This window comes from Canis lupus, chromosome 21 (genome assembly GCF_011100685.1).
Source record: "Canis lupus familiaris isolate Mischka breed German Shepherd chromosome 21, alternate assembly UU_Cfam_GSD_1.0, whole genome shotgun sequence".
NCBI lineage: Eukaryota > Metazoa > Chordata > Mammalia > Carnivora > Canidae > Canis > Canis lupus.
Genome location: NC_049242.1, coordinates 29,076,317 through 29,096,292, shown reverse-complemented (window position 1 = coordinate 29,096,292; position 19,976 = coordinate 29,076,317). Strand labels below are relative to the sequence as shown.

The following is a 19,976-nucleotide window of genomic DNA, read 5'->3' as shown; positions in this document are numbered from 1 at the left end:
CAGGCTTGCTCAGTTCAACAAGGTGCTATGCTCAGGTTGTTTTGACAATGAAGGAGTAATCCTGAAACCTCCCTGGTGAACTTGCTCCTGGGACAGAACTCACTGAGCTATCTCTCCAATTGACCACTCCAGAGGCCACTTCACAGATGGGTAGAGATTCCAAAAACTCAAGTTTTAAACCAAAGTGATTTCTGCTTTGTGAACAACACATGAACCACCTGCACCCGGATTTGCTTGGTCTTGATCCCATAAATGATGGGATTGAGCATAGGTGGGGCAAGCATGCAAACATTAGCCAACAAGATGTGGGTATGAGGTGGAATGTGGCGTCCAAACCGTTGAGTAAGGATTGTGAAGATTCCAGGCCCATAAAAAAGGATGATGACACAGATGTGGGAACCACAGGTGTTGAGGGCTTTGTGGCGAGCATCTTGAGAAGGGATGTGGAAGACAGCATGGAGAATCAGCACATAGGAAACAAAAATTAGCACAACATCTAAAACCACTGTTAACATTAGGATGGAAAATCCATACCAGATGTTCACTTGAATGTCATTACAAGCATATTTGGCCAAGCCAATGTGTTCACAAAAGGTGTGTGGAATGGTATTATTTTGGCAGAAAGTCAATCTTTTCAAAAGAAATATTATGGGGAAAAGTGTACAAAAACTTCTCAGAAAGACAGTCACACCGATTTTCCCAATCAGTGCTTGTGTAAGAATAGTGGTGTATCTCAGTGGGTAGCATATGGCAATGTAGCGGTCAAAGGCCATCACCAGCAATATCCCTGACTCAGACATGAAAGTGCAATGTATGATGAAGAACTGAGTGATGCAGCGATCCAAGGAGATCTCCCCAGCACGGAACCAGAAGATGGCCAAGGCCTGGGGTACTGTGCACGTGGAGAGGACAACGTCTGCTCCGGCCAGCATGCAGAGGAAGAGGTACATGGGTTCATGGAGGCTGCGCTTTGTGAGGATAATGCAGATGAGCAAGCTGTTCCCAAGCAGGGCAATGACGTAGGAAATGAAGAAGGGGATGGAAATCCACATGTGCTGGTCTTCTAGCCCAGGGATACCCAACAACTGGAAGACTGTGTGACTAACAGCAGTGTGGTTTAAGGCAGTCATGCTGGAGCAGATGATCTGGGATCTCACTTTCTGTTTATAAAGATATGAAAATGCATACTTTTTTAAAAAAAGATTTTATTTACTTGAGAGAGAGAGAGAAAGACCATGAGCAGAGGAAAGCAAATGGAGAAGGAAAAGCAAATCCTGCTGAGCAGAAAGCTGACATGCAGCTCAATTCCAGGACCCTGAGATCATGAACTGAGCCTAAGGCAGATACTCAACCAACTGAGCCACTCAGGCACCTGGAAAATGCATATTATTTTTAATATATTCTTAAGGGGAATTATTCTAATATCCTTTGTGAATATTAGAACTTTTGGCATATCTCATACTCTTCATCTTCTTAAACATGCAAATAGAAAATATGCAAAAAAAAGAAAATATGCAAAGATGAAGGATATGGTGTGTGCCTCAATGAGTGACAACCAACTATACTCACCTCTAACAAACCAAAATCAGAGATATTATTCTATGTATCTCACTTTCAAATAGAGGATTATACATAAGTAGAAAAACTCATTATCATTACTAGGAAGAATGCAAAAGATACTTGAAATTGACTAATTTATCAGAAGAGAATCAGCATAAGAAAAGGTGAATATACTGCATAGACATGCACAGTATGTTTATGAAACATTTCTAACCTTGGGTGACAGGTGCATAGGGAGTGCTTAAGAGGCCAGAAGGGGTGCACAGTCAGTGAAGGGCCTTGATCACAACTTCATACTTAGACCTCACCCGTGTGGCAGCCATTATATGCCTTGAAGATTTATTGGAATAGTAATTGCCGAGAAATTGGATACCAAGAGGTAAGTTGTGTCCTAGAAATAGGATAGATCTGAATGTAATATGGTCACAGAAGAATTAAACTAGTATTTCCTAATCATCGTTTTAGGTCAGGGATTGCAGTATGCACATTACATGTGGCGTTTTGTATACTCTCCCTGTAGGGAGCAGACATCCACTCTAGGAAGTAGATATGGCCTCCATTTCACGCCTAAAAAATGACTTAAAATTTTTTTAAAAAGAATTTTAAAAAATAAATGACTGAAAGTTGAAAAAGAAAAACATTATCTCTGGGGGCGGGTGTGGAGCACTTGATATTTGGAAGACTCTCCTGATAGAAGTTAACACGTAATTTTACCATTTGCTTCCTAGCATTCACTAACTTTCCTTCATTCATTAGCTTAATTATTCAGCAAGCTTATTTGGAGCACAGGCTATTTTTCAGGCATCTGTCCTAACTGGGCTTATGGACTGAGAAAGTGGTCGGTATGGAAGCAGATGGGTTCAGTAAAATTTTCCAGGTGTAATGGGCTCACAGGGTACCCCCTGAGAAGACAGCTATGTCTAGTTCCATTTTCACCAGAATGAAGAAGAAATGAAGCCAATAATAAAATATCCTCTTCCCAGGGTTTCTGAAGATATTAAATGAAGAGGCATCTTAAAATATCTAGCTCAGGGGCCAAGATAAATCTTATACTAGATAACATTATTTCTTCCACTCCAGCTCCCTCTTTTGGTGCCTTGATTTTTCTTTCTGTGGAGGAAAATTGGCTTCGAGTTCTCACACCTGCAGAGATGCCCTGGGTCCTTCCCCAAAGTCCCCTCCAATATCTGGCTTGGGGGAGTTGACTAGTTTGCTGCCTTTCTCAGAGCTCCTTTCCTGATCTTTCAGGAGGGGTATGTAAATGCATTTCCATAGTCTAAGTAACTGCATTTTCTGTTTTTCTCATCTCCAGTCTAATTATTTAGGGCATCTACCATTTGATAGGATTGCTTTTCCTGATTTGTTACCCCTCAGGAACTTCCATCTGGCCCATGCATCCTCAGCTCCCCTCCCAGACCTCACTTTCCACATCTGCTAGAACCAAACAGATTTGTGCCACTGGTCTTTACCACTCCTTGTCCACATGTATCAATAGCCCCTAAGGGTCCTGTCACCTCTGGCCTGTCAGGGACAGAACACCAGTCCAGTCCTTACCTCAACCTGGAAACTTCACCACTCCTAGATATCTAATTCACTCACCAGCCTTACACTGAACATTCAGGAGCAGATGACATGAGATCCTTAATAAAATTCAGCTTGTAGGTCAGGAGTTGAGCTGTTTATACTCTTTTGTGGAACCCTGGAGGGAACATTTACTTACACTGGGGCTCCAGGGACAGAGCCAGTCTCCACCAGCCTCACTTTATTCCCAAAAGGGTTGGGTCTCTAAAACCATTTACTATCTCCCTCCCTTCCTCTGACCCTCTTCTCGCTTGCTTTTCTCAAGATTCTCTGATAGGAAAGCTTTTTCCACCTAATCTAGCCTTGCTAGAGGCCTATTTAATGAATATTTAACTCATTTTCAGAGGGAACATAGGGACAGCTAGGTGGCTCAGTGGTTGAGCATCTCCCTTTGGCTCAGGTGGTGATCCCAGGGACCTAGGATCAAGTCTCATATTGGGCTCGCCACAGGGAGCCTGCTTCTCCCTCTGCCTATGTCTCTGCCTTTCTCTGTGTGTCTCCCATGACTAAATAAAATCCTTAAGACAAAACAAAACAAAGGGAATATAAAAACTTATAAATAATATGTACTAATGATTTCTATTTATAGTTTTGTTCCTCATAAAAAGAATTAGGTATACTTATCCTCTGGATTTTAATAAGTCGTAAATTTTAGAATCATGAATAATGATGTTGAACTATTGCCTAAGAGTATATAAGCATTCATATACTCTCAACACACTTAACAGTTAGTGGAAGAGGTGTGAGTCTTGATTACCTTAGACATTTTTTTTTATTGTATGATTCCATTTATATGAAATGTCCAGAACAGGCAAGTCCAGAAAGCAGGTTAGTGGTTTCCAGGGATTGGGGGTGATGGGAGTGACTGTGTCATGGGCATAGGGTTTCCTTTTGATGAAAAAATTAAATAGTAGCGATGGTTGCACACATTGTAAATGTCACTGAATTATACATTTTAAAATGATGAATTTTTATTTGTGTCTTACCACAATAAAACTTCAGAAGAATGATTATGAGGGAGGGACAGAGGGAGGCTAAGAGAAGTAGCAGGGATGGGGACCGAGCAGAAATGAGTTTCAGTGGGTTAAGTTGAAGCCGTGGTAAATCCAAGATCCTCCCACTGTTGATGAGCTCAGGTTGACATGCTGCCTTAGTCAAGGCATTTCCTGGTCATTTCTGGTTCTGGAGCCAACTCCCACTTGCTCATCCTTCTACATACAGAAGGAGTTGGCGGCTTTCCTCTCCTCTTCACTACCTGCTTTACATTTGGGGTTCCTTGTTGCCACAGGACTCTCTACAAAGCAGACACTGTACTCTCTTGCTTGCCTCAGAACAGTAGTTCTGTTACTTCTTATTTCAAGATGTTAGTACAGCTTTCACTTGCTTAAATTGTAAATACTCATAGTGATGAGAGGACACTCCTTCAGGGATTCCCTGACCTCTTCCAGGTGGTCTATTAGAAACAATATAGAATCCCACGGAGAAAAAGACAAAATCACAGCCAATCTCCAGAGAGGCCATTGCCTATACAGCATCACCACCTGGAGTCGAGCATTCATAAGCATAAACTCCTGTTGGTTTTTCATGTTTTCATTCATAGATTTTGAGAAAATAAACCCCATCTTGACCTGGGTTCTGGCCTTGGTTTCTTGGGTCTGGATGGTGGTGCGGACGTGTTAGAGGACACTCCCAAGGGTTAAAGGCAGAATCCAAGCAGGATGAAGAGCTTCCTTGTGTTCCTGAGACCTTGAAACGGGCTATTTAATGCTCCAGCCCCTCTCAGCTGTGCAGTGATTCACAGTGGGAACGGGTATTTCTGAGGAGTGCAGGGGCTGCAAGTTCTAGGCAGCCTTCCTCCAGTCACCGCAGGCATCCAATTGTTGTAACTCGGGGATTTCCTGCAGTGCTGCGCTGATTTCCACGCACAGGGCCGGCTTTCCCCGCTGATTTCCACGCACAGGGCCGGCTTTCCCCAACTCCAAGACGTGGATACGGGAGAGGCCAGGAGTCCTGCGAGTACAAGTGGCTCTCCGGGGACGGGTGGCGGGGGCGCCGGCACTCCAGGCCGAGGCCTGCAGCTACCTTAGGCTTTTATATTTCATTTCTCTGCTTCCTTTGCCTGCCTTTAAGATTTTTTACTTTACCTCTTTTTCTTTTTCTTTCTTTCTTTTTTTTTTTTTCATCTTCCTTTCTTTCTTTTCTTCTCTCTTAATGAGAGACTCAGAGAGGCAGAGACATAGGCAGAGGGACAAGCAGGCTCCCAATGCGGGACTGGATTCCAGAACCCCAGGATCATGCCCTGAGCCGAAGGCAGACACTCAACCAATGAGCCACCCAGGTGACCCTTTACCTCTTTAGTGTGATTGTGATGTATCCAGATGTAGCTTTATTTGCATCCTCTTTATAAACTTCACTGAGCTTTTTAAATCTGTGAATTTATGACTTTCACCTAATTTGGAAAATGCCAGTAATTATTACTTCTAAACTTATTTCCTATCTCCAGTCTCTCATGTCATTTTGGGATCTCAACTACATACTTTAGATCTTCTGACATTGTTCCACCAATAACTGAGGGTCTCTTCATTTTTTTTCTTTTCCTCTCACATCTTAGAAAGTACTTTTGATAAATCTTATGGATCATTATTAGAAATATGACTATCAGGGATGCCTAGGTGGCTCAGTCAGTTAAAAGTCTGCCTTCAGCTCGGGTCATGATTGCAGAGCCCTGGGTTCGAGCCCCACATCAGGCTCCCTGCTCAGTGCTTTTCCCTTTACCTCTGTACCTCCCACTGCTTGTGCTCTCTCTTTCTCTGCCAAATAAATAAATAAATCTTAAAAAGAAGAAGAAATATAACTATGGTGGTCAAAGGAGAAATGTGGTTGTATGTTTGTTAGATATTAAAGGAGAAATGTGGTTGTACCTTTCCCCAATGCCACTAACAATGTATGAGAGTGTCTTTTTTTCTCAAAATCTTGTCAGAAGAGTTTGTTATCAAGCTTTTGACTATTCGTCACTCTGCTAGTTTATCAAGTGTGGCTGGCCACTCCACAAAAACGGCTGCCGATAATTCTTTCCTCTACTGCACACACAAGCCAATTTCACCCATCATGAGGTGCAGTCTGTTCTCCAGCCCCTTGAATCTGGGATGGCCTTATAACTTGCTGTGACCAATAAAATAGGATTGCAATGATCTGTGAATTTCCAGGCATTTGGACCTTGCAACTTCTATTTTGCCCCCTTGGGGAAGCCAGCAGTCATTTAAAAAGCTCAGGCTAGACAAACTAATAAGAGACCAGGTGGAGAGAGATCACACCAAAGACAACAGAAGCATACCAGTGGACATAAAGGCGAGGATTTTTCTTGAGTTGCTTCTTCATAGCATAAACCTGAACTGTTCTTGGCATACTATAGGCACACAATATTTATTGAATGAAACATGATTGAATAAATAACCTTTTTTTGAATGATAGAATATATGACTTCAGTTGCTGGATAGAACTTTTAAGGTGCTTGGATACCCTGAAGCCTGGTGATCCCCTAGTCGGGGACAGTTTGGTAGAGTTTTAGAATGTTTGATTGGCATTGGATGATGCCAGGGAATGGGATTTGGGAAACTCTCACTACCCAATTCATAGCGTTTTTCAAGAATTCCCACCTCAGGTAGTTAGGCATTTCACTGCAGGCTATCTTTCCAGCAATATTTCCCATTTCATCTTTCATAACTGTTTCTCAGACACAGTGCAAACTCATCCTTCACCACTCTTTAGTCATGCCAGGTGCTTCTATTATTTCTGTGTCCTTATCCTCATTTATTTTTTTCTGCCAGGAATATCCTCTTTCTTTGGCTGGTTGGTGAGCCTGTACTCAGATCCCAATCATTTGAAATCTTACCTTTCATAGAGCATGTTATAAATCATCTTCCCAACTAAGCATTTTAAAATAATGTCTTGATGAGAAAACATGTTTGTATTCTTTTTTTTTTTCATTTTAACAGTTTTTATTCAAAGTTGCATATAAGATTAGTTATGCATCTTTTCAATTGTTTCTTCCTTATATTTGTTCTTTTCCTTTCCTATTAAGATTTGGCTTTACAGGGATCCCTGGGTGGTGGAGCGGTTTGGCGCCTGCCTTTGGCCCAGGGCGCGATCCTGGAGACCCGGGATCGAATCCCACATCGGGCTCTCGGTGCAAAGACTGCAAAATACCCTTTAATGTAAAGCCAAATCTTTTTTTTTTTTTTTAATTTTTATTTATTTATGATAGTCACACAGAGAGAGAGAGAGGCACAGACACAGGCAGAGGGAGAAGCAGGCTCCATTCCATGGAGGGAGCCTGATGTGGGACTCAATCCAAGGTCCCCAGGACCACACCCTGGGCTGAAGGCAGCGCTAAACTGCTGAGCCACCCAGACTGCCATATTTACAGTTCTTGCTCTGGTCAGAAGTCCCAAAGGGATTGAACTCCATTTTGGCCACTGGTGCTTCAGCAATGGTCACAGAGGGAAGAGGACATTCCTCTTTTTAAGAAGTGTATTTTTTAGTAAAGCAGGTAAATGTGGAATAATATGACAATAGAGTCAAATAAAATGTTTATAAAAATCATTTTTCAATGCAGAGATATTCTTATCACATCAGAAAATATTGCTAAATATTTTCTATGTTATACATATTCTATCCAATACATATTTGCCTTAAAAATATATATATATTTCCCACCTGGAACTCATACTTTTACTTTGAATAATAGTGGTGAGAGGGATACCCCTGTTGTGTTCCTGACCTTAGTGGAAAAGCAGTTTTTCCTCATTGAGGATAATATTAGCTGTGAGTCTTTCATACATGGTCTTTATAAACATATGTGGATGTTCAAATTAGTCCCGATTTAAAATGGGATTAATATTTGCTAATTCCTATTCAAATGCAAACAAGATTATTTGGTGCACTAATGCTAACAATTCATTTATTGGAAATAACACATTTAGGGACGGTATTGTGGAGTAGGGCATGTGCAGGTTTGAAAAGTCATAAATATGTGGCCTCTGTATGTGGGTTGGAGGGAGAGATGTTAAAAAGGCAGCTCTACTTCTGGGTTTCTTGCAGTAATAGCTGGCCCTGAGATCTTCAGGCTATTACATTTTCATCTCAAGAACATCTCTTGGTATTATCTTCTATAACAGTAGTATAACTAATGTTAAGTTTGTCCTCCTCTTATCAACTATTTTATCATTATTGGTGAGTAAAGGCTTTACTTTTTATGATATGGAATTATCGCACCAATAACTTTAGAGGAAGTTTGACCTCTTTATTTTCTTTCAGTAAACACTTTGTTTATTGATATTCAAATCCTTGTCTATTTAACTCTATTTCTTTCCCCTTTAACTCCATTATTCAGTAATTAAATGAATATCTATTTCTTGTTTAAGAATTTTGTCCATCCATGCTTCTTCCTCTAGTTTCTTTTGAATATTTCATATCTTTTTATATGTCCAGAGGCCCAATCCCCTCTGCTCACCCCTCAGTACTTCAGTCTCCACAGAGGTCTTTCCTGGAAGTGACAAGGTAAGAGACAGAACCCATTTACTATCTGTTCAGAAGTCCATTCACATCAGAGCATACATTCCAGATTTGGCTGTCCCTCAACCTCCTGAAAATCTTTATATACTATCCACCAGTTCCATTCCTCTTGTTCTGTTTCTTTAACTTATTACCATTTGATCTTAGCTTGGCCTTTTAATTTTAAAAAGATGGTTGTTACTTAGCCCATGTCCATGTGTATGACAGGAAAACATCTCATCTCTTCCCCTTTTCTCTATGAATTGTAGGCTACAGGATGGAATAAACATAGTTCCTTAGCAGGTCCTGGATCTTCTGTAATGAGAAAGAGGAATTGCCTAAGATTCCAGGCACTCATTGTGTCCCATGTAACAGACTACTAGGTCTCCACAAAAATCTGCATTTTCCTTCCCTTGAAATTTGATTGTACATAATTGCAAATGGTGGGCAGCCCCAGTGGCACAGCGGTTTAGTGCCGCCTGCAGCCCAGGGTGTGATCCTGGAGACCCTGGATCGACATCGGGCTCTCTGCATGGAGCCTGCTTCTCCCTCTGCCTGTGTCTCTGCCTCTCTCTCTGTGTCTCTATGAATAAATAAAATAAATAAAATCTTAAAAAAAAAATTGCAAATGGTTAGACAAGTTTACAACTTTTCTTTATAGTTAGATGTGGCCCCATAGCTATTCTCAGCAATAGAAAGTGAGCAGAAATTAGGAATCTCATATATAAGTGAAGAATTTAAGAAGCAAATTGCCTCCCTGGGTCTTTTTTTTAAACTATTCTACTGGCTTGATGCTTAGGACAATACTATCTTTGGGGATGCAGAGATTCAGATGAAGAAAGCTTGGAGCATGAAACCCATATGGAACAGTGCTACATGGCACTAACTACACTCCTGTTTGATTTTTATAAGAAATGAAATTCTTTAGTATTTGATCATATTTAATCATAGCAGGTTAGTCTATACCACATTATGCCCAAAACATCAAGGCCACTCTCCCCAGAACCCCCAGGAGAGTCAGGGCTGCAAATTCATTCCTCCAAATCTCAAACTGGACAACCTTCTCCAGATTTCACCAACAAAATCCCAGGAAGTACTTTGTCTTTCCTTATTGTGTAAGGTCATTCACTGAACACCTCCACTGGTAGAGGACAGCTGGGCTAACTCCTTTTAACCTGGAAATTATTACATGGGAAAATAAGTAGAAGGGATTAATTACTCAGGCAGATTTTCTCTTTATCATCTCTCATTCTCAAACCCCCACCACCTCTACGAGCAACCATTTGCCAGCTTTATCTCCTTTTATATTTCCTGATTGAAATGCAAATCAGGATGAAGCGTATGCATTTGGCCTCTGGTCTCCCACAAATTTCATCTCCCAAATAAAATTCTGCCTTAGAGCAAACCAATATTGGGTTTTTACTATAAACTGTACTTCATCTCCCCCACAGATACCAGAGCTGAGCCTGAGGATGAGCTACTTTGTATTTCTTCAGACTAAGTGCTCAAAAGACTGGGGGCTAAAGACAGGGACCAGACCAGGTAGAATGATTTTTTTTCTGGCCATGATCCCTTTCTATGATCTTCCACATTGTAAATTTCTAAATATGTTGAGATCTCCTTCTGCCATTACCTTCTACAAAAATGCCCCAAAGGGAGGAGGTCTGTGCAGAGATGAACATACCTTCCCTACACAAGGGCCCCTGGAGAGATAGAAATTGCATTTCAGAAAGAGCTGTCCAATAGAAAGGCAATATAAGCCACACACGTAATTTTAAATTTTCTAGTATCTACGTCTAAAAAGTAAAATAAAACTGGTGAAGTTAATATATATTTATTTAATCCAGTGTATGCAAAATATTATCATTGCTATCTACAACAGAAAAGTTATACTTTACATTATTTTTTTAAACTAAGTCTTCAAAATCAGGTGTGCATATTATATATAGAGCACACTTCAGTTCAGACTAGTCACATATAAAGAACTCAACAGGGCAGCCTGGGTGGCTCAGTGGTTTGGCACCACCTTCAGCCCAGAGCCTGATCCTGGAGACCCGGGATCGAGTCCCACGTTGGGCTCCCTGCATGGAGCCTGCTTCTCCCTCTGCCTGTGTCTTTGCCTCTCTCTTTCCCTGTGTCTCTCATGAATAAATAAATAAAATATTAAAAAAAAAAAAGAACTCAATAGCCACAGGTAGCTCTTGGCTACCATATTGGACAGTAGCTCTAGTCAGCTCCTTGGTATTTGTTTCCACTCTCACAGCCACCTCCTAATTTCTTTTACAGTTGGCTCAAAAGCATATAGCACCTCTAGCAAAGCCATTGCAGCTCATTCACAGGCTGCTCACATTTGAGCATAAAGAAAGGGGGTGACACTGGAAAAAGTCATTCTCTTCCTAAAAGTGCTTTATATTATTTTCTTTGTATGTTTTCCTCCCATTCTGAGAGAAAAATCTATATTCGATCATCATTTTCTTTTCCCTTTTTTCTACTTCAATGAATTTGGGAAATTTGCTTTAAATTTTCAATTACTAATCTTAAATTTTTAAATCCATAAAGGCTGCAGTGAAAACTGAAGTTAAAATTTGATTTAAAGCCACCAAAATTAACATTATAATGGTTTTTAGCACTCAATCCTATATATACTTACACAAGGGATCCCTGGGTAGCACAGCGGTTTAGCGTCTGCCTTTGGCCCAGGGCGTGATCCTGGAGATCCAGGATCGAATCCCACATCAGGCTCCCAGTGCATGGAGCCTGCTTCTCCCTCTGCCTATGTCTCTGCCTCTCTCTCTCTCTCTCTCTGTGTGTGTGACTATCATAAATAAATAAAAAATAATAAAAAAAAAAAACCTATACTTACACAAAAGTATAGTAATTTTTTTGCTCATTTATTGCATTTTACAAAACCTGACATCGGTGTTACAACACTGTAACATTATAGGTCGCTTTTTTTCATCAATGGGGATGGTAATGAAACCCACACAATATACTAGCAAAAACAAATCCATTATTGCATATGAGGAATAATGATTTATTTCAGGACTTTGTGTTGCATTTAAAAATGGAAACAAATCAATGTATTCCAATGACAGAATAAACAGGGCACAGGATTATATCAATAATTATGGACAGTATCTATTGAAATTCAATTTTCCATTCAGTGCAGAAGATGATAGCAAATTAATAGAAAAGAACTTCCTAAATTTGATCCCATGAATCAACGGTAATGGTAAAATGTTGAAAGCTACCCTCACCCATCTCAATATTGGTAATTAATCATTCAGGGATGTTCACAATCACCTCTGGGTATATTTTGGCACTGAATAAATGTTTGAAGGGAAGGGTGTGAGAACGCAGGAAAACAGAAGTGCAGAAAGACTGAGATACAGATGAATCTTATTAGAGGGTCCTGCTCAGATATGGGTGGAGATAGCAGAATGTTCAAGAGCTTGGGCGACGCAGGGTCATTGGGACTACACAGTTGCAAGGATTGAAATATGGAGAAAGGGTGGTAGGAAAGTAATATTTAGAGAAAGTATAGATGGGAAAGCCATGGTTTGTGACATTATAAAAGGAAACAGTGCCGGCCTCGTAGTCTAAGAAAACCCCAACACGGCGAGGGGGTACCATCATGGAGAGGAGCAGGGAAGTAGAAGATTCCTCATAGGCTCTATATTCATGTTTATGATGGAGCCCAATCACCCAGTATCCACTCTGAGGTTGATATCTGGAGTAGACATTTCGATTGTTCGTAAACTGGCTGAAACAGTACGTTGGTCCCACTGAATTACTGCACACCCCCAGGATCCAGTCAGTCTTCTTGGCCACATCTACCTCCCAGTAATGTTTCCCAGAGGAGAAGTGCTGAGAGCCCAGGATACCACAGTCATAATGCTCTTCCAGGTAAGACGCAGATAGCTTGGCACCCACAAATCTCACCTGTCTTCGGTTTTTAGACATGACGAGATTTAAGTTAGCCGTGTGTGGATTCAGAGTCACGTCCACTGTGGGAAAAGGTACAATATCAGCAGATAAGGATGGGTACATGGGTCATAAGACACAGGGAAGAGGAAACACAGAAGTGGAGGAATGGAACTATGTGGGGGGTTGGAGAGATGGTACTAACACCTTGTAGTTGAGAGTGTGTGTGGGTATGTCTGAGTGGGAGGAGCAGGTGAGAAAGGCCAAGGACATTTCAGCTCAGAGAGGCCATGGTTGTTACTTACCCCAGTAGCTCTGGACATCCGTCAGTTCTGTAATGATAAACAGAGTCAATTATGTTATACAGAATGGACAGTTTCAGGTCGGCTGTCTCCCCCTTATTGACTGAGGGGTGAGGCAGGAAATTCTATAATGATGCAAGCTGGCCATCTCATTCTGCCTTATATATGAACTGCATCTTCTTCAGCATGGTTATGTCCCTCTCTCTCTGATCTCTCTCTGTACCACTATTACCAAATACCAACTCTACACTCCATTCTATGTATTGCTGAGGCTACAATAATTTCACATCCAAAAGCTGTCCCCTGAATCTCCTCACCTCTAAACACTCGCAGCATCTTTTTGAGATCTGGAACTCGAAACATACTCTTCAGCTTGGTAGGGAGAGCTTCTGGCTTCTTTAGGGTCCAGAACTCACTTCTAGAGAGAATAGACCTTATGAATCTCCTACACTGCTGGCCTTGGGTTCCTCCAACACCCATCTTCCCCATCAACCAGGCCCCTGGGAGAACTTCAGCATTCTCTCCTAAAGAAAATGAGCAACGTTCTGCAAAGAGCTCTGGCACTAGAACTGGAGGACCTGGACTAGAAACTAGCTTCTCACCATCTGTGCAAACTTGGATAAGATCTAACCTTTCAAAGACTCATTTTGGTTTGCTTGTTTTGTTTTTTTGTTTTTGTTTTTTGTTTTTTATAAAACACAATAATTTTCCCTTCTCTCTCTACATCCTAGGACTATATAAAATAATGGGCTGGGAAATATTTTTTTACCTCTAAAAAAGATACAAAATGTTTACAATGTCAATGTCATCTTAAAGGTCTAGTATAACGGACTGGAGATGTGTGTGTTGACAGGGAGAACACCAGGAAACTGCTGCTGGGGCTCTGAGAGTATCGAGTAAAGGGCTTCATTGTGAAGAGTGAGTTAGGCCTTAGGCTCTCCTAAAGGCTTAGGGAGAAAGGCCTGCAGAACAGTGTTTTAGGAGGGAATATCTCTGTCTCTGGGAATATCATGCCAGTTGGAGAAAGAAGACATCTTTATCTCCAAGCCAAGAGTGAATATTTCAGAAGGGACAATGGACTCTGTGTTTCATGTGTCTATGAGGAGCTGAAAGGTACAGGTGTGTGGGCAACCTTAGATGTCATCTTGATGGATGAGAGTCTAGAGTATGGGAGAAAGAAGAGAACATGTTTTGTTTCAAGGCCAAAACCAATCTTCTCAAGACCTTGTCTATGTTTTTCCTGGAATTGAAAAAAAAAAAAGGAAGTTTGAGGAGAAAAAGGTAGTAAGGCCTGGACTTTTCAAAAGCCAAAAGAGAAAGGGAAATTGAAGCGAAATGCCCCAGGTGTTGTATTTTGGACCTTGGAAAACACAGATGGGAAATTTCCCTCTGATAATATAGATGGACAAAGAAAAGCTGTGTAGTTTGAGGTAACTATAAGCTACTAGAATCTGGGTTGGAAACATCCAAAGTTTTGTGGCAATGGAGTCCGGTCATGGGATACTAGGGGAGTTAATGATACTGCAATTTTTATTCTTAAGAACACTACTGTCCCCAATTTGTGACCAACCCCCCCTTCATCCAAATTCTCTTACCATAGAAACCAAGTCATTCCCTTTATTTTGGGGAACCCAAAAATTCTTATGATGAGCAACTCAAGGCATCACCGTCCTATATCTTCCCTGCCTTGTGATTTTTCTTTTTTCCTTTTCCACTGCCCACAAGATAACTCTATGGGTGCAGAAATCCTTGTCAATCCAAGGGGACCATTCTGTGTTCTCTCCTACACATACCTTTTCATGACATCACTCACATCCTAGGAAGGAAAGAGAAATGTTAAGTTAAAGAGTAATAGAATAGGCCTCACCCGTTAATAGCCTCATCCATATTCCTTATCCCATTCCCACCACCCCATGATATGATGGGAATAAAAAAGGACCCAAACTGGAGGTCACAAAGTAGATTAAGAACTCAGAGCAGACTGTCCCTGAGACTTTAATGTAGGGATGTCAGGAAATGATTCAACTCATTCATTAGTACCTTTATTTTGATGATAGGGTGTGTGCGTAATGTTAAATATGCACACTATCTATTAGAACTAGAGAATCCCACATGATTAAGTCATCATTTCTGTCCTTGAGATGCTTACATTCTGATTGCTAAGGATACAAGAGCCTTAAATGTGGTTATTTCTCAAACTTTACCTCCTCTCACCCTCAATGCTATCCTTTCTGACCTCATCTAGTTTTCTTGATTTCGACACACACTCATATTCATGGTTTCCAAATCTGTACTTCCACTCAGATGCCTCTCATATATGCCAGCAAGAGAGCTATCGGCACCACAAACTCAAAACGCTTAAAAAAAAAAAAAAAAAACCTTACTTTTCCTGCAATGGTGAAGTCTCTTATCTTCAATCTTCCTCAGTGTTGCCAGGATCCATTTAATCACCCAATTTAGACAAAGTATGATTCTAAAAACTACGTCATATTCACTTTGATGTCCCATCTCAGATCAAGCCAGTCCGTTTCACACTCATAACTTCTTTTAGCCACCTGCTCTTCACTGTCATCACTGCCACCATGGCCTTTCTGGAGCAGAGCCTCCCGCTTGGTCCTCATAGCTTCTGCTCTATGCACCATATTGACTGAAAGGACGGACAATGGCTTGATCTATGTAACGTGGCAATAACTATTTTCTGTGTTGGGCCTATTTTGGGTGGCATTTGACAGAAACACAACTCAAACTGGTTTGAATATGGAAAGCAATAGAGAGGGTGGATGTGTCAATTTACACCAAATACCTAGGATTGGATCAGCCTTAAGGCATGGCTTACTGAGGAACTCAATGGCCAAATCTAGGTGCCACTTCATGTCTCCTTCTCTTCCGTTAGGTTTATTCTCAAGGGTCACATTCTGATACTTGAAAGCCACAGGCTGGCATGGGCTATCAAATCTAACATGCAACAATGTCACAATTGTGTCCTCCACAAAAAAGGGGAGGAAGAAAGTATTTGTGCTGAGCAAGCTCTAGAAAACCTGACTGTGGAACAGCACTCAGGTTAAAACACCCATAAGGCAGTCATACAAACAGATGTGAGAGTCTAGACAGGTCCTGTCAAATGATATAAATGGATGAGCCCTTTGCACTTATGGAGCAATTTTTACAGCTTGAAGAGTCTGTGGAGGGGCTCAAGTGGGGGCAGGGAGAAGCATCAGGGCAACCCAATATCCAGGCTGAAGAAAAAGGACAAGAAAAATAAAATGAAGCAGTGCGTGGGAAAAGGTCCAATAGGTAGAATGTAGCTACTCCATGACCCTAATACTAGGACCCAAGGATAAGTAACTAGGACTAATTATTCTACCAATAAATGGAGAGCAAGAGGAAAGCAAGAAAGCAAACAGAAAATAAGGAATAGCCTGAATGTTCCAGAATGTTGAAACTACATCCAGTCTCCAGTCACACTAGTCATTCTATGCAGAAATCACCCGCTCAGATTTCAACTTTGGTTCAAGCTTCTGTATCAAATATCTCCAAACTGACACCTTGTACTCTCCAGGCACACACACATGCATACACACACCCCAGTACACACGTCCCAGAGCTCAGTCTTCTTTGTGTCTTAAAAAGACCCATTCAAACTTCTTTTACATGTTAAATGATTTTGCCCTAAAGATAGTGAAAGCAAAGAAGGACTGGTGATGACACAGAATCTCTAAGTACTTGAGCTTGGGTGTTTGCCTGTAACTAAGCTGGCTGAAAAGTACCTGACAAATCCCAACACAGCCTCAGAGTTGACAGATGCCAAATGGCCAGTGAATCTCAACAGGAGGAAGAGGGATTATGATTCCCCCAGGGACATTTGGCAATATCTAGAGGATTTTGATTGTTACAGCTGAAGAGAGATGCTACCGACATCCAGTGGGTAGAGGCCAGGGATGTTACTAAACATCCTACAAGGTACAGGGCAGTCCCTCATGGCAAGGAATTTCCAGTTCAAAATATAAACAGTGCCGAGATTGAGAAATGTTGCTCTAAAACATCAGTGGATATAACAGATCTTCTCCATAGTATCAAATAAACTTCTGGACTACCCTTTATATATAATAAATGAAAATGAGAATCCCCTAGCATTTATACCTTAATTATCCTATGTTTTACCCGTGACTTCTGCATAGTTTAATAGGCAAGAGGCACAACAGGGCCAAGCAAATCTTTTTCTTTCTCCTACCAGGTCATTAGTCCTGCATAAGAAGGGAGTGAAAGTCAGTCTCCCTTTGCCTTGACTCTCAGACTAAGGGCTCTTCCCCGAGTCTTACCTGCAGCAGCTCCATTGCTGACCCCTGACACCGAAGCTCCAGATCAGAAATGAGCTCCCTCAGTGTTTCGCTCTGCTGGACCAGCTCATTCTCAGCCTCTTCTAAAATACTCAGGCCCTTCCTCTCTTCCTCCTCCAGCTTTTTCAATTGTCGCTGCTCCTCTTTGTCCAGGATGCTTCTCAACTTATTAAATTCTGTCTGGATCCTGTGTCTCTCAGGTTCCATCTGATTCTTCAGGAACATGTAAGAGATAAAGGCTGCTCATCTGTTGAGCTTAGAGTCCCTACTCTTGGGTGGGGGTGGAGATTCAGGCTCAGCACCACTCTTCTGGCTAGGTCTCACCAGGAAAGGAGTAAAAATGGGAAGGGAGTCCCACAGAACCTGTTCTTTCCTTCTGCTTTGTCTTCAGCTCTTCCCAGACCATCAGCCCCAGGCTACCTTATCTAGGCCTCCAGGACATAGACTGTGGATCCTGGGGGAGGTCTAGATTCCAAGGCACCTCCCTGGCCTCCCAGGTCTCTGCATTGGCCTCCCCTTCCAATTTTGAATACCCAGGTGGGAATGATTGTGTGACCTGTCTTTCCAGGAGCTTCCAGAGCTTGAAACTGTAGAACAAGGTCTGGAATCAGGAATTGGGGGCTGCCAATGGTCATGGTTCCTCTCCTATGTAACCATCTTTAAAAACCTGAATTCCTGTTTGATATGTTCATTCTCTAACACCCCCTTCCCCATCCTCACCGAGAACAATGCCCTTGTTTGGAAGGGCTTCAGAAAAGAATTAGGCAAAGGGAAGCTCTTCCAGTCAAATCAGGGAACAGACAGACCCTGGGCTCCCATGCCCTGCCCTGATTCTTGTCCCAGGACACCTTCAAGAAGAATCTCTCTCACCTTCCATGATGTCCTCTTCCCTATGATAACAGCTGTTAGTCTCTCAGCTTCCTGTTGCTCTTGCCTCAGCTTCCCCAGAGACTCCTGGAACTTCTCCTTAAAGAAACATCAGGGCAAGCAGGGTCAAGCACTAACTTGTCTCTGTGTCCAGAATGGAGTGAATAGGGAAGAGATTATGCTGACCTCAGAAGTCTCTCCTACCACAGCTGAAGAACCGAGAAGGCCTAAGGATCTTTTATGCACAGGGAGTGTGCATAAAGAGCCAAAGGGCATAGACTCATTTCTCTTTCCTCCCAGGGATAGAACCTGTTTATGAAGGACTTTTCTCTTACCACCACATCCCCCACACTCGATCATACCAAGTTATACCCTGCAGCATCCTCTACTCTTGCGGAGCAGGTCTTGAGCAGCAATGAAGAGATAAAGTCTCTACCCTTGGGCAGGGGGCATTTTCTAGGTTCATCCTCTAGGTAAATGGAAAAACTACAAAGAAATTAGATTACAGGATAAATGGGCAGCCTGGGTGGCTCAGTGGTTTAACGCCACCTTCAGCTCAGGGTGTGATCCTGGAGACCCAGGATTGAGTCCCGCGTCAGGCTTCCTGCATGGAGCCTGCTTCTCCCTCTGCCTGTGTCTCTGCCTTTCTCTCTCTCGCCCGCTCTCTCTGAGAATGAGAGAATGAATTCTCTCATTTATTTATTTATTCTCATGAATAAATAAAATCTTAAAAAAAAAAATATTACAGGATAAAGAAAAGTCATCTCCTGCCAAGGGCCCTGCTCTTCCCTGCCTTCTCTGTTTGGAATCCTACCTGATACTCGTGGGCAACCTCCTCCATAAGGACCGTGTGGTGACCACGGTGCTCCTGAGACCGCTCACAAAGCCAGCATATAAGCTTCCCATCCTCCTTACAGAAGAGCTGGAGCTTTTCCCCATGGTGTGCACAGAGAGTCACTTTCAGCTGCATCCCAGGGCCTAGTACCACCTCTCTGAGCCTCTCCGCTATGTTGGCCAGGTGCCGATTAGGCCGCAGGTCCCCGGGCTGGTAGCTGGTCTGACATACAGGACAGCTGCTTTCCCCGTCTTGGCCCATCACCAACTCCGTGCTATTTCCCATGATGCAAGCTTGGCAGAAGCTGTGGCCACAGTCTATGCTCACGGGTTCTGTCAGGAGCTCCAGGCAGATGGGGCAGGTCACTTCATCTCGTATGTCCACCAGGACCGCTGAAGTCATTGTAGCTTCTCCCCTGGCTCTTGCCTGCCCAGCTGGGATTTCTAAGGCACTTCTTGCTTCCAGAATCCTGGGTAGATGGGCAAACAAAAAAGGGTCAAGGTAAGAAAAGAGTGCAAATAAAGGGATGCTGAGTATCCTGGACAACTTGGCCAGATACCCGGGTAACACGGTATTCAAACCTGTTATTCACTCCAGCTCATATTAGACATCAATTTGTACTCTCGTTAGAACAAGAATTACTCCTTGTTAAATTAAAGATTTTCCTTGACTCCTACTGGATGGAGGGACCAACTGAAGCCCGTGAGAGGAGTAGCCCTGCGTGAGCCACCATCTGTTTGATCTTTTCCCATCCACCAAAACACACCCTTAGTGTTAAAAGCATCAAAACACACGGCTGCCTCAGCATGTTTGCACTTGCTGTTACTGCTTGAAGGCCCTGCACCCTAATATCCGCCTGACTGGGTGACTTCATTCCACACTCTCCTTACACGCTCCCTTATAAGAAGAGCTGACTCTGTCTAGCCTAACTAAAGCATGGCCATCCATACAATCACTCTCCATATACTAACCTGCTTGCTTTTTCTTTTCACCACCACCTAACGCATATTTTTAATT

The 19,976-nt window shown here is 42.2% G+C and overlaps 1 protein-coding gene and 1 pseudogene across 1 annotated transcript; both read right to left on the bottom strand.

The window, feature by feature from the left end:
• OR52B4BP (olfactory receptor family 52 subfamily B member 4B, pseudogene) lies at nt 171–1,130 on the bottom strand (annotated as a pseudogene).
• Nucleotides 12,139–19,361, bottom strand: TRIM6 (tripartite motif containing 6). Its single transcript, NM_001205190.2, has 7 exons — nt 18,939–19,361; nt 18,128–18,223; nt 17,240–17,470; nt 14,714–14,736; nt 13,238–13,338; nt 12,924–12,950; nt 12,139–12,701 (listed from the first exon to the last, which is right to left on the bottom strand). Exons 1-7 carry the CDS (start codon nt 19,359–19,361, stop codon nt 12,139–12,141), a joined length of 1,464 nt encoding a protein of 487 aa, NP_001192119.1.
• Between the last annotated feature and the right edge of the window lie 615 nt (nt 19,362–19,976).